General features: G+C 43.8%; 1 protein-coding gene across 4 annotated transcripts in view; it reads right to left on the bottom strand.

Moving 5' to 3' along the window:
- The window catches only part of MYOF (myoferlin), a 151309-nt gene that overhangs the window by 122704 nt on the left and 7533 nt on the right, over positions 1-21072 (bottom strand). For all 4 annotated transcript variants that reach the window (XM_073904436.1, XM_025880474.2, XM_073904435.1 and 1 more), the window contains exons 2-3: positions 6361-6416; positions 3634-3725 (exon numbers count right to left, since the gene is read on the bottom strand). In XM_073904436.1, the coding sequence (XP_073760537.1) occupies positions 3634-3725; positions 6361-6416 (148 nt within the window). The remainder of the gene's footprint in view (positions 1-3633; positions 3726-6360; positions 6417-21072) is intronic.

Genomic DNA, 21072 nt, shown 5'->3' with positions numbered 1-21072 from the left:
CAGTGAGTGGGATGTTAAAGTTTCCTACTATTACTGTATTATTATCAATGTATTTCTTTAATTTGGTTATTAATTGGTGTATGTAATTGGCTGCTCCCATGTTAGGGGCATAAATATTTACAATTGTTAGAACTTCTTGTTGGATAGACGCTATAATTATGATATAGTGTGTCCTTCCTCATCTCTTATTGCAATCTTTGGTTTAAAATCTAATTTGTCTGATGTAAGGATTGCCACCCCAGCTTTCTTCTGATGTCCAATGGCATGACAAATGGTTTTCCACCCCCTCACTTTAAATCTGGAGGTGTCTTTGGGTCTAAAATGAGTCTCTTGCAGACAGCATATCGATGGGTCTTGCTTTTTTATCCAATCTGATACCCTGTGTCTTTTGATTGGGGAATTTAGCCCATTTACACTCAGAGTAACTACTGAAAGATATGAATTTAGTGCCACTGTATTACCTGTAAAATCACTGTTTCTGTATATTGTCTCTGTTCCTTTCTGGTCTATGTTACATTTGGGCTCTCTCTTCACTTAAAGGATCCCTTTTAATATTTCTTGCAGGGCTGGTTTTGTGATCAAAAGTTCTTTAGTTTCTGTTTGTCCTAGAAGCTTTTTATCTCTTCTTCTATTTTGAAAGACATCCTAGCTAGATAAAGTCTTCTTGGCTGCATATTCTTCTCATTTAGCACCCTGAATATATCATGCCAGTCCTTTCTGGCCTGCCAGGTCTCTGTGGAGAGGTCTGCTGCCAGTCTAATGTTTCTACACTTGTAGGTTATGGACCCCTTGCCCAAGTTACTTTCAGGATTTTCTCTTTGTTGCTGAGATTTGCAAGTTTCACTATTATATGTCAGGGTGTTGACCTATTTTTATTGATTTTGAGGAGGGTTCTCTGTACCTCCTGGACTTGAATGCCTGTTTCCTTCCCCAGATTAGGGAAGTTCTCTGCTATAATTTGCTCAAATATACCTTCTCCACCCCCCTTTCCTCTTCTTCCAGGATCCCAATTATTCTAATATTGTTTCACTTTATGCTATCACCTATCTCTCAAATTCTCCCCTCATGATCCAGTAGTTGTTTATCTCTCTTTTTCTCAGCTTCTTTATTCTCCATCATTTTTTCTTCTATATCACTAATTCTCTCTTCTGCCTCACTTATGCTAGCAGTTAAAGCCTCCATTTTTTACTGCATCTCATTAATAGCCTTTTTTATTTTGACTTGATTAGATTTATGTTCTTTTATTTCTCCAGAAAGGGATATTCTCTAGTGTACTCTATGCTTTTTTCAAGCCTAGCTAGTATCTTTATAATCATTATTCTGAACTCTAGTTCTGACATCTTACTTATATCAATACTGATTAGGTCCCTGGCAGTCAGTACTGCCTCTTATTCTCTTTTTTGAGGTGAGTTTTTCTGTCCTGTCATTCTTGCAGAAAGTGGTCACTTTTCTATTTGTAGAGTTGCCGCTATTCTTTTAGGTCTCCGGCTGAGTTCACAGGTGTTCAGAATGATTTGATAGCTATCTAGTTGAATTCCTGGGACCAGAGGAAACTAAGGTCTCCTACTCCTCCACCATCTTGGACCATCCTCGAAAAGGGACTATTATTAGTAACATATTAAAGGCTACAGTGAGGTTTGACCACACACTTCCCCAAAATTTTGTGATTTGGAAGATAAAGCTGCCCTCTGGGAATTGGGTAGGGACGGATAATAATATCATTGGTTCAAAGCTGAGATACCCCACATAACCTTTAAAGCTACAATGATTCTCAGTCCAATATAGTGGGATCAGAACCTACCAGAGTATATTTATATAGCTTAAGAAAAAAAAAGCATCAGTCACAAGGGGAATTGGTCAGCAATGGAACATGGGAAAAAGGATCTCATCAAAGGTGAACACGCATAGTACCTAGCAAAGCATTGTCTAGGGGGTAAATGTCTGTTCAGGCTCTCTTAGCATGAAGCCACTAAGTAGAAGACCCCAGTCACTAGGGTGACCATCTAATTTACTGTCCAAACCAAGCCACTGTTGACAGCAAAAGAAGTATTAGTAATTGTGTTGGGACAATAAACCAGGACTGTCCCAAGCAAATCAGGGCATATGGTCACTGTACCTCAACTAATTCTTTCTAATTTATTCCTCTCATTGCAGCCTTCTGATTTACCAAATGTGCCTAAGGCTAAGACATACATTTTTTTAAATGTATTGACATTACTAAAAATTTGGATGCTTCTTACATGGATATGGGCATTTAATACAAGACTTCTTTGTAACCCCCAAACCTGTTATTAATTTAATAATACATCTTATGGTTAATGACATCTTATAATCAAGGATATAGAGTAATTTGGCTTTCCATGCAGTATGCCACGAAGGAGAATTCATTGATCAGGATGCCCTCCCACCAGGCATTTATTTCCCCTGGAAATTGACAAGTAAGTAACCTGGTTTTAAGCATTAGTTTCTGGTAAGCTTGGTTAGTTTGAATTGGTAACCTAAGACTGGTTTCTGAGGCTCTAAAGCCAAATTCCAAATCAAGGACTGGAGTGAATTTACTGAGGTCATTCTGTCCCATAGAGACCTGTTTCAGATGTTCCCCAGCTTTACTCAGGGGACAATCCTCAGCACTACCATGTGCACCATAATGACCCTTCTCCATCTGAAATTGGTAGAGGTGACAGGGATGTGGCTTAGGTCTGTTGAGTTTAAAAGGCCCATAAGATGTTAAAACGGAAGTGGGGCTGCAGGTAGAACTTGAATGAGATGAGTATGGTCACACATAATCAGAAGAAGAAATGATTTTGCTTCTATCTAATATAGCTACAGTTCAGATAAACCACCAGAGGTAGGAAGTGACTATATGCAGTTAACAAAGCTGTTTCAGGACTGTTAGATAGGACTCACAGGAAGTGCCAAATTGGATATACTAATGGTGAATTAGTGTTTGGAGACTCTTAGGAACACAGTAGCCCCTCCCCCCTTTCTCCATAGGGATATGTGCCAAAACCCCTAGTGGATGCCTAAAACCACAAATAGTTCCAAACCCTACATATACTATGCTTTTTCCCATACATACATACATACATATTTATGATAAAGTTTATTTTATAAATTAGACATAGTAAGAGATTAACAACAATAACTAGTAATAAAATAGAACAATTATAACAATATACTGTAATAAGTTATGTGAATATGGTTTCTCTTCCTCTCAAAATACCTTATTATAACTCATCCTTCTTGTGATGATGTGAGATGACAAAATGCCTACGTGATGAGATGAAGTGAGGTGAAAAAATGACATAAGCATTGTGACGTGGTGTTAGGCTACTACTGACCTTCTGATAATATTTCAGAAGGAAAATCATCTGCTTCTGGACCTCAGTTGACCACGGGTAACTGAAACCGCAGGTAAGAGGGGTCTACTGTACAGAAGTTTGGGAAAAGGCACTGTGAGAAATTAATCACATCTGATATTGGCTCAGAAGGTTGTGGAGTGGGGGGAGATGGAATTGATGCACAATTATATTGGAAATATTACAAAAATGTTATTAACGATATGTTCCTTCAACAAAATAAACAATAGTAAGATAATACGTAAAATGAGAAAAATAGTTGAAATCAACTTACTTATTTTGTCCAATTGTCTCAAAATCTTTCACAACAATTGTAAGGGAAGATGAAAAGTCCAGTGGTATACCCCTCAAGTCAAACTCCAAAATCTGTCCACAGAAAGGTTATAAAAAAAAAAAGTTGTTAACAGGATCGGGGAGTATAATAAGATGTACCAATACTAACATCGGGTCATTATCTTCACTGCTGACAATCTTTTGATTTACTCAATTCTATAGTTAGATAGAAGTGACCAAATTCCAAACCTGAAGGCTACTGTGGGCTGTGGGAAGGCAAACCAGACTTAGCCTCAGAGCACCTGGGGGTGATTTCTGGCTTCCCATTTTCTAGGCTCTGTGACTATGGACAAGTCACCAAATCCATGTCATAATCAGAGAATTTTCTTAGTGCCCACCACAATGGGTTAGAAGAATAAAATAAAATGAATGCTTTCTTCACTGGTTGTTTTTAAATTCTTGCTTTTCCCATCATATTATTTTTATCAAAGAGATGAATAATCTAAAAAAAATTTCTAAAATGCATCAGCTCTTAAAATATTTGAAGTCCATCATGATCAGTTTGTAGTCAGACGAGACTTTCATCTTCATGCAATAAACTGCTGTCTAATGGCAAACATAAAAAAAAATCAACATAACACCAGTGATGCCTTTGATCGATTATGTAATATATGAATCAAATAAAGCAGCATCTACTGATGATTTGATTCTCCTTGTAATGGGTTTGGAATAGATGGAGAATGTGTCAAACCTCATTTTAGAAAGCTAACCCCAGTGGGTCTGGAGTTGGCATTTCATTTGGGTTAGATTTCAGTTACAAAACTACAATTGGGAAGTTTACTTGATAAATACATTTGCAATAAAAAAAATACACGTTGGAAACAAAATGGGGTGAGATGGGTGATGCCCTGCAGCAGACATGTCTGCTCACGTGACCATATCTCTCTCTGCCATTGGCCACATGGATTGACCAAATATAAAGAGGCATGTTAGGACTACTCAAAACCTGAAGCATTAAATGTATACATATGTATTTTTTCAATTTGTTTTATTCTTGGAGCTCTGTACAAAGTGCTAGGATCCATAGTATCCACGGGGCCCAATCAGACTGGCCTCTTGCTTTCATGGAGCTGGCAGTCCATTGGGCTGTGTTCTGGGTTCCAGTGAAATTGCAAAGAGGTAGAATTGCCTCTCAACTTTCTGCTTCCCAGAAAGGCATTAGAAAGGTATTTTTTTTTAATTTTTTATTTACTTTTATTTTTTTTAAGATTTTATTTATTTATTTATTTGAGAGAGAGAGAGAGCATGAGAGGGGGGAGGGTCAGAGGGAGAAGCAGACTCCCCGCTGAGCAGGGAGCCTGATGTGGGACTCGATCCCAAAGGCAGTCGCTTAACCAACTGAGCCACCCAGGCGCCAAAGGTATTATTTTTTTAAAGATTTTATTTTTATTTATTTGACAGAGAGAGAGAGAACAAGTAGGCAGAGAGGCAGGCAGAGGGAGAGGGAGAAGCAGGCTCCCCGCTGAGCATGGAGCCCGATGCGGGGCTCGATCCCAGGACCCTGGGATCATGACCTGAGCCAAAGGCAACGGCTTAACGGACTGAGCCACCCAGGCGCCCCTAGAAAGGTATTTTGTCTTTACCTCATTCAGTGAAAAGATAAAGTCTTTATCTTACAGAGACATTGAAACTAGTCGTGGGGGTGGGGAGAAATTTGCAGTTGGTGGAGGGGAAGTCTTCATAGCCTGGTGACTCAGTGAAAATAACAAAGACATTTATCACTGTGCTTATCCAGGAAGGCTTATCACTGGCTTTTGGAAAAAACAATGGGGCGAATGATCATCTTTTAAAAAATTAGTCAGCATAGGAAAATCTACTCAGGGAAAAGAATTAAAATTTTCACACTATCTATAAATATATTCAACACTGAACTGTTTATAAAATGTATATAAAGTCAACAGTGGGGGAAGTAAATAAATTACATTATATCCCTTCTACAGGATATTGCATAGTATTAAAAATACTTCTGAATGGAATGATAAAGTATACGCTCAGGACCTAATAGTAAGAAAAAATAGGATAGGAAGCCGTATGTGCTATATGATGCTACTTTGCTAATTTCAAGACATCATATTTTATTAAATATATCTATTCAATAAAGATATATTGATATATCCCAGATGTTAACAGTAGTTGGTTCTGGATAGTGGGTGGGTGCAAAGGTCAATTTTTTTATGTTGATCTGAAGCTTTCAAAGTGTCTACATTAAGGATGTATTACTTTATCAAAACAGAAAAAGCAATAAATGTCATTACTCAGCCAGAGTAATGGCTCTTGATTAGTCACATGCAGATAGGTTTTTAAATATGGAGCTTTCTCTCTGGGACTCCAGAGATGACCTAATCCCACCCCTTGCCCTACATATGCACCCCCGACATGCAATATAACTGGACCAACGTCACTCAGCAAGCTCAAGGCTGCTCCAGGTTAGAATCCAGCCCTCACACTCCCTGCCCAAGCTTCGCTGACTGCATTACTATAAGGAGACGTCATCGTGGTACGTCTCCTTGAATGGTTCTGCTGTCTCCATGGCCACAAAGGGAGATGGCAGGATGGGGCTACAATGCAGAGATTCTTCTTCCAAAGGGAAAAGCTAACCCTTGACCGAAGATAGGACAATCAGATGTAACTTATCCATTGAAACAATGTTTAAAAAAAATGAAGTTACCTCATTCCAGAATGGGTTGAGTTCATTGTCAACTTTCTTTGTTTTCTTTTTCTCATCTGCAAATAAAAATAAGAGATATCAATTAATTAAAAACATTCCTAGAACATGTACCATTCATTCGTTCTTTCAAAGAGTGTTCTTCTGAGGGCCAACTGTGTGCCCACATTTTCCCACTCATTTGCCTAGAGTCGGGGCTACCTGGGTCAAAGTTTTCCAAACTGAATGGCATTTTTTTTTTTTTGACCTAAAATGTTTCTCCCATGCCCAGATCTACAAGATGTTAGGGATGAGGGACTCAAAATCATGGAAATGTGTGATCCCCTGTCTCTCCCCCACTAGCTCCCACAGACCAAGGTTAGTTACTCAGGGCCTCTGTGTCTCCAGCTCGTTGCAGAAAGAAGCCAACAAAGCTAACCTTTGACAAGCAGGGTTGCCATTTTAGAGATGCAGCTACTGAAATTCAAAGGAGCTAAGAAATCCTTAGCTAATCTTCTGAGCTAATACTTGGCACTGGGTCCCATATAACCTGCAATTTCCACTCTGAAGCCCAGGCCATCTCTGCATGTGGTAACACCCCACAGCTTTAAGACCGAGCTGGACTCCCTACCACAGGCCCTGGCACAAGGTAATTAGTAGACGAACACTTTCTAGGACCTGCAGAGAATGCAGGGTCTCCCTTACTCAAGGCTCACCTTTCCTGAAGATACAGGTTTTCTTTCTCTGTATCTGAGACTGGATGAATAAATGTTATTTATGTTATTTATTTTATTTATGATGAATAAATGTTATGTCCCCTTCCTGGATGAATAAATGTTAATCCAGCTAGTACTTAAAGTTTCCTTAGAGAAGTCCAAAGAGCAGGGGCATCTGTTGGGTCTCTAAGTTCCCAAATACTTACCAAAATAAAAGCTAGTGTTTGAGTACAAAATGCTTTGTAAGCATGAGCTCATCTGTTTTCAGGAAAAAAACCAAAACAAAAAACCAAAACAAAACAGTTTTCCTTCTGTGTGTCTCCTTTACCATCACAAAGAACATTCACAACACTTGTGACACCAGAAGTATGGTGGGGACTCTCCCACCAAGCAATTTTCTGTGACTCCAGTTGGGTGTTTTACAATTTAACTCAATGCTGACACTATCTACCTGAAGACAGCATCAGATCCCGCAGGTTAAGGGTTCAGATGACAATAGCAAGTCCTGGAGCTTCTGACCTAGCAGGCTATAAATCTGAGGTTCCCATAACTCCCTCATCAGGCTCAATTAAGGTGCTAAAGCAGGTCATAGAACTCAGGAAAATAGTTATTTATATTTACCAGTTTATTAAAGGAGGTGATGGAGGGTACAGATGAACAGTCAGATAAAGAGATATGTAAGGTAAGGTCTGGGAGGGTCCAGGGCACGGGAACTTCTGTCCCCACAGAGTTAGAATGCCTCAACCTCCTGGTACATGGATGTGTTCACCCATCTGGAAGCTATCAGAACCCCATTCTTTTTGGATTTTTATGGAGGCTTCCTCACACAGGCAAGATCAATTATTAACTCTACTTCCAGCCCCTTTCTCCAGTCTAGAGGAGTGGTGAGCGGGACTGAAATTCCAAGCTTCTCATCATGGCTTGGTCTTCCTGGTGACCAGTCTCCATCCAGGAGCCATACAGGAGCCCACCCAGAGTCACCTCATAGAACAAAAGATGCTTCTACTCCTATCACTTAGGAATTTATAAGGGTTTTAGCTCAGTGCCAGGAAATGGTGGGGGGGAGGGGGTGGAGACCAACGTATATATTTTCTATGATCTTACAACATCTAATCTCTTTAAAAACCCTAGGAGATATGTATAATTTTCATCCCCCCTTTTGGAGCTCAGGAAACTGAGAAGTGACATACTCAAAGGGACCAAATTAGTAAGTGGCCGGGATAGCTTTTAAACCCACCAGGCAGCGTCTCTTTGGGGGCCACACTTGGAACCGTCCCCGGTTTCCCCTCTACTGCAGTGCAATGTAGAAGGCAGTGGGTTTTGTTCAGCTGAATGTCGTATAGCTAAGGCTCCCAGCACACGCCAGTCGTGGGACTAACACCTCATTCTTCCAAGACCTCAGCATAGTAAAGCCATGAATCACCACCCTCGCTCTGCTAAGCATTAACTTTTCCACTTGAGTGGCTCCCGGAGCCCAGCTGGCTTCCCTTTCTAGACTTCAGCATGACTCTGCTCATGCCTGGACCTGTGCTGATTAGTTCTAACTGTGGTCTTTCTAGGTGGCCTACCGGGCCCCTCCACGGATCTGATTCCGATACCACCGAGAAGCTGAACTGTCCCCTCCCACGTTGCCATTTGGCCCCACTCACCCCTCCTGCCATCTGATGGAAACCTCTCAATCTCCCTCTCTGGTTACAGTATAAGCAAGTACTCTTCAGAGAAAGAGGAGCCAAGAGAAGTTTAAACTGACAGAGCTGGACAGATGGCTTCTTTCCACAATGGTAGCAGCTCCCTCTAAACAACCATCTATAGGTGCCCGGATGTGCATTCTACTGCAGCATCTCTAAATCCTTACAGCAACCTTGGAACGTTAACAATCTCATCCCCATTTTACAGACAAAGAATTGAGAGAAGCTGGTTAACTTGCCTAAGGTCACACAGCTAACACACACACACACAAAAAAAAAAGAGAGAGAGAGAGAGAGAGAGAGAACCAGAATCTGAATCTTTGTCTCCTTGGCTCCAGACCCCGAGTGTGTGTTCACCACCATACCACAGTGCCTCAGTGGAAGCTGTCAGAAGCACTGGATAAAGAAAACGCATAAACATAAGATGTGTGATGGGCCTGGCATCCTGAGAAATGGCCACAGGAATGTCCAAGGTCAGGTTTGAGAGTATCCTGAGACTCTCTAAGGCTGTTTGCTCCAACACACAATGTGACATCTGTGAGTTTTTCTGGGAAGACGGTTTATTGATCTCATCAGATTCTCAAATGAGTTTGTGGCCTTCACAAAAGTTAGGAATTCTTGCCTTGTACAAGCATGAAATGGTACCATTCCTATCCCTCCAGCTCACCACCACCCTTGCTGCCACAACCAGGGCTGGGTAGTTGGAGAACTGAGTCAGGAAAGAGTGAATCTGGACCCTGGGACCACAGCAGACCTTTGAGAGGAAAGATGGGAAATTGCAAGAGGTCACAGCAAGTAAGTAAAGCAAGGAGAAAGCAGCAAGTATTTTACAGGAATTGGGCACAGGGGCTTGAAGCAGGACTTGGGTCACTGAAGGATGGTACCGAAGCAAAATTTTGGTCTCCAAGTCCCCTGCATTACAGACAGGGAGCTAAGATCATAGAGCCAGGCAGAAACACTCTAACTCAGAACGAGTCTGATTCTATAGCCCACATGTTCAACCGCTGTGCCTCCTAGCTCCCTAGTAAGTAAAGATTACATTGCTAACATTAGCTACTCCCCTTCTGGAGAAACCCAGCTCAACCCCTTCTAAAAAGGAGGCTCTCATTTTTATCAAAATGTGTGTACATTATATGCTATTGAAAGTCTATTCTCACATAAATATGTCAGCCAAAAAACAAAAGTAAATACATTTCTTTCTTATCAGCAGCCAGTCACATATTTACTTATTCAATTATTCCAAAAATTCCACCACTTTTTTTTTTTAAAGGTCTAAATTGCAGGTGCTAAACATCAGATGAAATTATGGGAAGCTCTTCCCTTTCTGCACATCACCTACCTCCCCCTGCTCTCATCTCTAATTTTATTAAGATGACTGTTTCCTCCTATGGACAGGAGTTAAATGCTTTCAACCCAGAACAGAACAACTGACTCAAATGCAAAGTACACTCTGGACCATGACTCAAGGCATTCTTTGGGACATTTCCTGTTTTTTTGATAAGTCAAGCCTGCCTGCTTCTCTCTCTGTTCACTGAAGGTCACCACCGCAGTAATTAACCCACATGCCAACCTCTGAATGAAGTTTCCAGAGGAGAAAACAAACATTCCTTGCCAAGGCACCGCGCCCTCTTGCACAGAGCCATTTCCTTTGCTGTTCACCTACCACACAGTGTGCTGGACCCTTAGGGACAAGGCTCCAGAGATCACCAGACCTCCTAGGACTGAACTGGCCACCTTCGTGCTGAGAGGGCCCATGTGGTGGCTCATTTTATGTGTCACTTGGCAAGGCTATGTGCCACCTGTTTGGTCAAACTTGAGTTTAGATGTTGCTATTGAAGGTATTTTATAGATGTGATTAACATTTGTGATCAGTCGTCTTTAAATAAAAGAGATTATGCTCTGTCATGTGGATTTGTCTCATCCGAACCATCAAAAACTGAGGTTTCCTAGGGAAGATGGAATTCTGCCTCAAGACCGTGACATAGAAATCCTGCCCAAGTTTCCAGCCTGCTGGCCTGCCCCACAAATTTCAGACCTGCCAGCCCTTATAATCACATGAGCCAATTTCTTAAAATAAGTCTCTCAATCTGTCTGTCTCAACACACACATACACCCCCTACGGGTTCCATTTTTCTGGAGAACCCTAATACAATAAGCAACACCAGGTGCTCATGAAAGTAATAGCATCTACAATGGTAACACTTTTTCGACACTTCCAAAGACACCCCACCTCACTGATCCTCAAACTGCTGCAGGGAAAATCACAGGGTTGGCCCAGCTCTTCCGACTGGACTTTCAAATCAGTGAACTCTCTGATTCTTTGAGCTGTTATTTCAGACAAAGTCTCAACCACTGAGCTCAGAGTCCCTCTTGTGTACCCTGGGGAATTTAGACTAGATGATCTCTAAGTCTTCCTCCAGGTCTAGTGGAATATGTGCCTTATGAAGGACCCCCAAGTCCTCACTGGCCTAGATTGCTGATATGGCCCCAGGAGAAGTGGGGGTCGCATTTACAAAGCTCCCCCAAGTAATTTAGCTCTTTGGTAGGCAAAGTAGATCAACAAGATCTCTAGGTCCAGCCATGCATCTAAACCTGACCTCCCATTTAAGATTTATTTATTTATTTATTTGACAGAGAGAGAGACACAGCGAGAGAGGGAACACAAGCAGGGGGAGTAAGAGAGGGAGAAGCAGGCTTCCCCGCGGAGCAGGGAGCCCAATGCGGGGCTCGATCCCAGGACCCTGGGATCATCACCTGAGCCGAAGGCAGACGCTTAACGACTGAGCCACCCAGGTGCCCCTTGACCTCCCATTTAGAAATACTTCTTCATCTTCTGGGGGTCCTGGGTTATGGCCCCTTTGTCTTCAGAAATAGTCACAGACATATACAAAGTCACATACTATTTGACCTGGAATATCACAGAACCCCTGAAGCCATCCATGCAGGGCTAACAGTTATTAAATGCTCTGAACTAGTCACCGTTCCCAGTGCTTTCCATGGAGTGTCTCATTAATCTTCGCAACTACCCTAAAAGGTAAATTCTATTATGATCACCCCCAATTACACAAGGAGAAACCAAGACACAGTGAAGCAAAGCAATTTATCAGAGGTCACACAGCTAGTAAGGGGAGAAGCCGGGATTCAGACTCTGGCAGGCAGAGACACAGAACAGTTGCCTGAGTCAGAGGATTAAGACCAACCAGACAGTGACTCCTTGAAGGCTGGGACTGTATTTTACTAATATCGTTATTCCCCTCAGAGTAATTTCCCCATGATTTGAGTGAATTGAACTTCATAAGCTCATGGAAATTTTATTACTGGTAATAAAAAATAAATTTTATTTATTGCTTTAACGATTCAGTGAGAAAATGAATACAGAGTGCTCGGCACAGGGCCCAGCACACAGGAAGCACTGAGCAAACAGCAGCTATTATTTTTTTACTACGGCACCTGCGCAGGACCCCTTGCGCATCCCAGGGGCTTTCCCAGGCTGTAGAGCCTCCCTGGAGAGCAGGGCCCAGTCCCCAGAGCAAGAGCCCAGTGACGCTAGGCTCTGCCCTGCTGGAGCCGTTCTCTCCCCTGGCTGTGTGGCCCGCGGGGGGCTGCTGGCTTCTGGGCAGGGCTGCTCCTTCCCGGCAGTCAGCCTGGCAGCCACCAGCATCCTGGAGAATCTCCACAGGATCCAGAGGGCTGCGAAGGCCAGAGCAGGGCCAGCAGGAGACTCCTCCACCCTCAGGACTTAGAGGGACCTGGCAGGAGCACAGAGACAGGTGCCCCATCCAGTTCTACCAGGCTAAAGGTGGATCTCTGACTCCTCGCTTTCCAACCCTCGCTGGCCAACTGCTCCAGGATATGTTGTCGAACGGGTTCTGGGGAAGGTGTTTTGGCCAAACGGCAACTATGATACAAAGCAAGGCTGTTCTGTACATTTCTGAAATAGTCACTGATATCTCTGATAAACAGAAATGCCCAAAGAAAAAGGCACACAAGGGTTACTGCTCTGCCTCCAGACCCTGGGCCCCCCTGGCCTCTGGAGATGCCCTTATGGGCACACAAGCTCTTGAATCAAAACCGAATCCTCCCAGGGAACAGTGGTGAAGCCTAGTCAATCTGAACACCTACAGAATCTACTTCCTTTTTTTTTTTAATTTTTTTTTTAAAGATTTTATTTATTTATTTGAGAGACAGGGAATGAGAGATAGAGAGCATGAGAGGGAAGAGGGTCAGAGGGAGAGGCAGACTCCCTGCTGAGCAGGGAGCCCGATGTGGGACTCGATCCCGGGACTCCAGGATCATGACCTGAGCTGAAGGCAGTCGCTGAACCAACTGAGCCACCCAGGCGCCCCAGAATCTACTTCCTAACAGCTGACCCCGGGGGTGGTTGTGTTCCAGCTCGGCCAACTGTCAGGGCTGCCAGTGGAGGGATACCAGTTAGGACAGGCACCCGGACTGGCTGCCTCCGTGGAGAACCGAATTATGTGACTCTTGCGCTTCTTCATTTATTCTGCATGTGAGCATCCAGTCCATGCCAGGCACCTTATTTTTTTCCTTCTTTTTTTTTTTCTTTTTTTAAGATTTATCCATCTTTGGTGGGGGAGCAGAGAGAGAGAATCTCAAGCAGCCCCCCACCCCGTTGAGCGCAGAGCCCCATGGGGCTCCATCCCATGACCCATAAGATCATGACCTGAGCGGAAACCAAGAGTCAGTGCTTAACCGACTGAGTCACCCAGGTGCCCCAAGAGCCAGGCACTTTAAACACATTCATATCTAATCCTTACAATGGAGGTATTAGTATTGCCTTTCTACGGATGAGAAAACTGGGTTTCAGTGATGTTAAGTGACTTGCCTGAGATCAGAGAGCCAGTAAATGGCAGAGCTGAGCCGTGGCGCCAGGTCGGCCTCATTTCCAAACCTGTGCTCTTAAACCTCCACCGAGGGCTGAGGATGCCAGGTGACCTGCTCTGTCTTCCCCACTTACTAGCTGTGTGACTTTGAGCCAGTTATCCAACTCGGTATCTACATTTCTTCATTAATAAATATTGGTACCTAATGCCTAGGAATAAGAACTACCATTCACAGGGCTCATAGTATGCCAGGCACTCTTCTAAGGGCTTGGTATATGTTATCTTTCCTATTATTATCCTGATTTTGAGGTGCAATAAAACTAAGTAGCTTGTTCAAGCTCACCTGCTAGTAGGAAACAAAGCCAGAATTTGAATGCTGGTGTTCTGGCTCCTAGCCTTTTAACCTCTCCTTCCTCCACCTGGTATGTTTCTGGGACAATTCACTAGAGAAGGAATGAAGGCTGGTATTTGGCAAATTCACTTCCAACCCAGCTTGAGGAGATGGGAAGTTCCTAGAGTTCCAGAAGTGCCTCTCATGGCCTGAGTGCCCTGTAAAAGAGAATGAAGAAACACCCTGCCCTGCTGTATTGAGAATCAGATGAGAAAACGTGAGAGTGTCTAGGACACAGGGGACACCCCTTTGTGTTGGGTCAGAATCAGAATCATAAACTACCTCCATCAGACAACATGAAGAGGATCCATTCCTCTGCCCTCCCTGATTCCAAGACATAATAGTATCAACAGAAAACAAACTAGTCACAGAAAAGAATTTTGAAAATCAGCACAAAGCACTGAGTCAAAATCTCGATAATTCAATTCCATCCCTTCTAGGCAACAAACTTCTAGCTGAATTATGCTGAGCCTCAGATCCCAGTATCCCATAATAAATGTCTTTAAATGGGATTTTTGCCATCACCAGCAGTTTAATCCACTGTCCCCAATTCTCCTGCCTATACTGGGGATGGCTTTGACCTTGGGGCTCTTTAGCGAGCTCGGCTGCTCAGTTGCCTCAGATATGAGGCAGAACTGGGAACCGGGAGTGTCCAGGATGGGGATGGAAGTAGACTTAAAGAGCAGAGATGCCAAGCACAGAGAAAGCCAGACACGCACATAGCAGGGGGAAAGTGCATGGATCTTCGTCTCAGAACTGGGGTTCTAGTCTCTCCTCGCCTCGTCCTGGCTGCCCAGCTTTGGCTGCTCCTGACCTCTCTGAAGCTCTATTTCCTCATCTGATAAATGAGTATAAACAATCCGTGCCCTGGACCCCAGCCAGACTTGTGAAAGATGTGATCAAGCCCAGGAAAGTGCTTTTCATACTGTTAGTGCCCTGGAGGGAGGCCCCTTCCTCAAGCCGTGTCACACAGGGGAAGGCATCCTAATGTGTCCAGTGCACTGGGACAAACCAGAGGGCATCTGGAGCCCCAGATGAGGCCTCTGAGGCCAAAGGTGTCAGGCCCACAGGTACCAATGCCCCAGGCCTTGGCACTGCTCTGGCTAGATGTCCCCAGGGCTGAATTTGCCCAAGGAAATACAATGGGAAGGACATAGAGCCTGGATTTCAGCCATGGGGGTCGGAGCCCTGAGCCTGTCTGTGTGCATTACCCTAGGTGGGCCGAAAGTACACATGGCCGAGAACCAGGCCCCCAAACGGTGGTGTTACAGTCTCAGCGGTGGGTGGGTGTGTCCCAGCTCTGCCTGGACCCTGTGGCGGGACCTTGATCAAGGTAATCCGCCCTCCCCAAACCCATAAAAAGAGGGACTTCATTTTTTGGTGAGAATTAAGTGAATAAATATACATGAAGCACCTGGTGCACTTACTAGCTCTCATCATCAACATAATCTGCAAATAATGAAATACAAAAAAAAAAAAAAAAAAAAAAGTCAAACTTTCCGGGAGTTTAAACTCGCTGAACTCTGAATTCACTGACCTCTCACTGGGTTTACAGCTGGACCGTGAGCTGCGTGCGGGCAGGGGCAAGTCTGGCTAGTTCCTGACCTGATCTGCAGTGCTGAGTGCAGAGCCTGACAGAGTCCACTCTGGATCAATATTTGTTGAATGAATTTATGTTTGAGAGAAGCAGTAGGGAGGCACGACCGTAAATGAGAGAAGGGTGGGAGACAGGACTGTCCAGGCAGTGATTCCAACCATGAGGAGAGGGAAGCAAAAAGAAAACTGTTTATTTTTTAATCATGAAACACAGATAAGGAAAAGGATTTTTTTTTTTTTAATTTGTAAGTTGTGCTATTGGGATCGCAGGGGAGGTAATGGAGACTCTCCCTGCCACTCAAATATTAGATTTTTAATAGTTTTCATGCAATACATTAGAGTTTTAGTCTCCACTAATAAAATGGCTCTGACTCGATTATCAGAGGAATGATTCACCGCTAAGCTAGGATAGCTCTGGGCTTCTGAGTCACAGCAAGTCATAAAGACTTTCATTACCCTGTGGAAACTCACCCCTGGAAGGCTGCATTTTGTTTTTCTTCTTCTTTTTAAGTTCTTGTGTTCTTGGTATCTGTTCTTCCTCTCTCAGCTTGGGTCCAAATGATCCCCACACACTGAGCAACTCAATCCACTCAGAGTGGAAAGAGAGCATCCGTAATTTGACTTGTTTTAGGCAGACGTTGTGTGTTACCTCTTTACCCATGTTGACCTCAGGGAACGCACATGGGAGACTCTGGAATCAGACAGTCCTGAGCTGAATCCTGACTGGTCCCTGCCTCTGTTTCTCCATGCGTAAAATGAGGATGGTAGTAAGACCTACTCCCTCAAAATGCCCATGAGGATTAAATAAGACAATATTGAAGACAATGTTAGGGTTTCATAAATGGTGGTGGTGGTGTAGCAAGCGGTTGGTACTCAGGCTGCCCCCGCCCCGCCCCCGCCCCAAGCCAGAATCTCCCGAAGACCTGAGTAGCAACGAACGCTTACAGCATTTTCTCTGTATGTGCTTTCCTTTTCCTCATGCTGATCCTCCCAACTACACTCTGAGGTGGGGACTGTTACCATGCCCATTTCGTAGATGGGACAACTGAGGTACGGAGACACTGGGCAGCAGTGAGTGAGAGGAAGACCCGCACTCCTCCCCCCGCGGTGGCTGCCCTCCCGCTATCTGTGCCGTATAATGCCCGCACGCGGCTGTGTACATCTAAATCAATGAAAACTAGAAAATACTAAAAATTCAGTTCCTCAAGTGACACTGGCCACATTTCAGTGATCAGCAGCCACACATGGCTCATGGCTACGAACAGGGCAGATCGCGAACATCTCCCCCATCCTAGAACATTTCAGGAGACAGCTCTGATCCAAATAGTTGAGCACACAAATAAAGTGACTGCCGAATGAAGTAAATAAAAACAAGTAAATTTCTGCTTTAGTATCACCACATGGACTAGTTGTTTTGACAAAATATGCACCCAACCTAGACCTGTTTTCTAGATTGGTAGCTTCACCCTGGGAGAGGAGAGCATAAAAGTCTGGCATCAGCTGTTCTCGTTTGATTTGCAAACTTCTGACTTCCTTAGTCCCTAACCTAGACCACTAATTTTTCACTTTGCCGCATGCAAAGAGAGAAAAACTTCAAGAGGTCAGGTCAGAGCAAACATCTATTTTTTTAAGTTTATTTATTTATTTTTCATAATCTCTACACCCAACGTGGGGCTCCAATTCACAACCTCAAGATCAGGAGTCGCATGCTTTTCCAACTAAGCCAACCAGGTGCCCCCAGTAAACACCTATTTTTAGTCCAAGCACCTTAAATACATCATCTCGTTTGACTTCTACAACCTTCGGACGTAAGTCTTGTACCCACTTTACAGCTGGGAAGACTGAGATTCAGAGAAGTTTCTTGCCATTAATAAGACCAAAGCCCTACTATCATGGTCAGAGGTAAGCTGGGGCTCCCCTGCCTTCCAGCTTCCTTTGTGGTGCAGCTTAGTGGATCCCAAACAGTTGTGGAAACTCTGAAGTCTTAAGTATTCAAGATCAGTTTTGTAGTTTGTGAGCAGAGGGTCCTGGTCTCATTTGGTCCCTCTGGCCTGTGAGAACCTGACTGTCACCGGTGAGACCCCTTGACCCCTGAATTGACTGACTTCCAGGAAACTCCCAGAAGTTTCTGCCTGTCAATTTCATTTTTTTTAACATTTTTTTATTTTGTTATGTTAATCACCATACATTACATCATTAGTTTTTGATGTAGGTTCCATGATTCATTGTTTGCCTATCACACCCAGTGCTCCATTCAGTACGTGCCCTCTTTAATACCCATCACCAGGCTAACCCATCCTCCCACCACCTCCCCTCTAGAACCCTCAGTTTGTTTCTCAGAGTCCATAGTCTCTCCTGGTTTGTCTCCCCCTCTGATGTCCCCCCCCTTCATTTTTCCCTTTCTACTATCTTTTTTTTTTAACATATAATGTATTATTTGTTTCAGGGGCACAGGTCTGTGATTCAACAGTCTTACACAATTCACAGCACTCACCATAGCACTTACCCTCCCCAATGTCTATCACCCAGCCACCCCAACCCTCCCACCCCCCACCACCCCAGCAACCCTCAGTTTGTTTCCTGAGATTAAGAATTCCTCATATCAGTGAGGTCATATGATACATGTCTTTTTCTGATTGACTTATTTCGCTCAGCAAAGCTAATGAACGAATTGCTGAAACAGGAAAAGAAACATTTGAGGATCTGTATGCAGATGAACCAGAAAGTGCCCAACAGTTACCTCAGCTTCACTATAATGTTAAAATCCCCCTCTGAATATTCATCCCAAGCCCTAATAAAAGGAGCCTCCCATGCCTTTGGAAGTGTTTCCATGATCTCCTTATTTGTACGAACGCCAGTGACATTGAGAGGCAACTCCACATGGTGTAGTCTTTGCTATAACTCACAACAGAGGGGACCCACTTTGGTCTGGTAACATGACCAGAGTGAATCAGATGAGGAGCTAGAGCCTTTCATTCAGTAACTACTTATTATTCATCTACTACCTGCCAAGCACTAAGCTAGGTGCTGGGGAAAGAGACAGTGTCTGACCTCATGAAGCTTACTGTCCGATGGAGGAGGCAGACAGAAATCAAGTAAGCCAGCAAATATATAACTGTGTGTTCTCACAGGAACCACAGAGTATACAATGTTAGGAGAGACAAATATGGAGGGACCTGTTAGGACCTCTGGTTCCAGCCCTGCCCTGGGGAGCCCAGACCAACCAGAAGGCCTGGCATTGCAGGGGACCAAGGCTATTTCCCATCTGCCTTCAGCTCTGCTATAGCTCTTCACGTGACCTTGGTCACACAGACATCACAGGGCCAGGGCTTCACTGGCTAACAGGTCATCAGCCTTGCTCAGGCTGCTGCTGCCCCCCCCCCACCCCATCGCAGAAGGGCTCGCCTTGCTGCTGGCCATTGAGGCTGCAGACTACACTGCTGAGAGCCTCACTCTGAGTTCTGAGGTAAGTGGAGTTGGAAATCCAAGTCAACAGAGAGTTGCTAAGAATCTACTATGTTCACATCCATTAGGATGACCATTATGGAAACAAAACAAAACGAAACCAGAAAAATAAGTGTTTGTCGAGGATGTAGAGAAATTGGAACCCTGTACATTGCTGGTGGGAATGTTAGTAAAATCATGCCGTCACTATGGAAAACAGTGTAGTGGTGGCTCAAAACATTAAACACAGAATTACCACATGACCCAGGAATTCCAATTTGGGCTTTATGCCCAAAAGAATGGAGAGCAGGAACTCAAAAACAGTATTTGTACACCCATGTTCAGCGCTTCATTACTCACAGTAGCCAAAAGGTGAAGCAACCCAAGTGCCCATTGATGGATGAATGGATAAACAAAATGTGGCGTATACATATGGCCTTACCAAAAGAAAAAATTCTGACACCTGCTACAACACGGATGAACCCTGAGGTAGGCCAAGTGAAATAAGCCAGCCACAAATGGACAAATATCGAATGATTTCACTCAAATGAGGTACCTGGATAGTCAAATTCACAGAGACAGAAAATAGAATGATAGTTGCGAGGGGCAGGGGTGGGAATGGGGAGATGAGGAATTACTGTTTAATGAGTACAGAGTTTCAGTTTGGGAAGACGAAAAAGTTCTGGGGACTGAAGATGGTGATGATAGCACACGGACATGAAGGTACTTAATGCTACTAAACTGTATACTTAAAAATGGTTACAATGGTAATGTTTATGCTATATACATTTAACCACAATTAAAACAACAGCAACAACAAAGAACCTATCACGTGCCTGCTCAAGAAGTTACAATGAGCTCTCACGCAATCAGACATTGGCTCTGCCTTCCACCTGCTTGTACAGCACAGCTACCAAGCATCCCATTTCTTCATCTAAGCCTGGGCCACCCCTCAGATGGCCCCCAGGGTTTTGTATGCCCTGCCCCAGCCCCAGCAGTGGGTCGGGGGGAAGGAGTAGGGACATAAAAAGGGGAGGAAGCTAGTGTTTGCCAACTACAGATGGTCCCTGCCTTGGGATGGTACAACTTAATTTTTTAACTTTATGATGGTGCAAAAGCAATTTGCATTCAGTGGAAACGTACTTTGAAATTTGAATTTGGATGTTTTCCTGGACTAGCGCTCTGCAGTATGATACTCTCATGGTGCTGGGCCAGGGCAGGGAGGGGCAGGGAGCCCCGGCTGCCAATCACCCACACAATCACAAGGGCAAACAACTGATACACTTAACAACCATTCTGCACCCAGACAGCCATTCTGTTTTTCACTTTCACTACAGTATTCAATAAATTACATGAGATATTCAATACTTTATTATAAAACAGGCTTTGTGGTGGATGATTTTGTCCAGATGATGTAGGCCAATGTGTTTTAAGTATGTTCAAGTTAGGCTGGGCTAAGCTATGATGTTCTGTAGGTGAGATGTATTGAATGCGTTTTCAACTTACCATGGGTTTATTGGAATGTAACCCCATCATAAGTCAAGGAAGATCTGTATTATGTGCCAGACACTATGATAGTGTTTTAGATATTTATTCATTGTCGATCCTTATGATCTCCCTGTGAGGTACGTATCATTCTCCTCATTTTATAGATGAAGAAATAAAGGCTCAGAAATACAGTTGATCAAAAATATTTAGCTCCCAATGATACACCCAAGAGTGAAACTTAGTCTGCCCAGTCCAAAGCTTATCACTTTACATGTATTGTGTTGATTACAGAAAGAAGGGGGCTCTTTTAGGGGATGGAGTGGGGTTGGTCAGATAGTAACTTAAAGATGGCAAAGCAGCAAGTGCCCCAGCTGGAGGGAGGTGGGCCAGGTAGTTCATGGTCTAGGCCCTCAAAGCTCAGCTTGTGTAGTAGGGGCATCTAGGATACCTGTCTTGTGTGTCTGTATCCCTTGGCACAGCTGATTAGACCAGGGGTGAACACCTGCCCAAAACTGAGCCAACTGGTATCTTTCCCTCAAAGAAGAGACACTGAGGCTGTAGCAGATAGA

The sequence above is a fragment of the Callorhinus ursinus genome, unplaced genomic scaffold (assembly GCF_003265705.2).
Source record: "Callorhinus ursinus isolate GAN/ISIS: 27379988/994484 unplaced genomic scaffold, GSC_fseal_2.0 scaffold20, whole genome shotgun sequence".
Classification (NCBI taxonomy): domain Eukaryota; kingdom Metazoa; phylum Chordata; class Mammalia; order Carnivora; family Otariidae; genus Callorhinus; species Callorhinus ursinus.
This window is presented reverse-complemented; position numbering and strand designations above follow the sequence as displayed.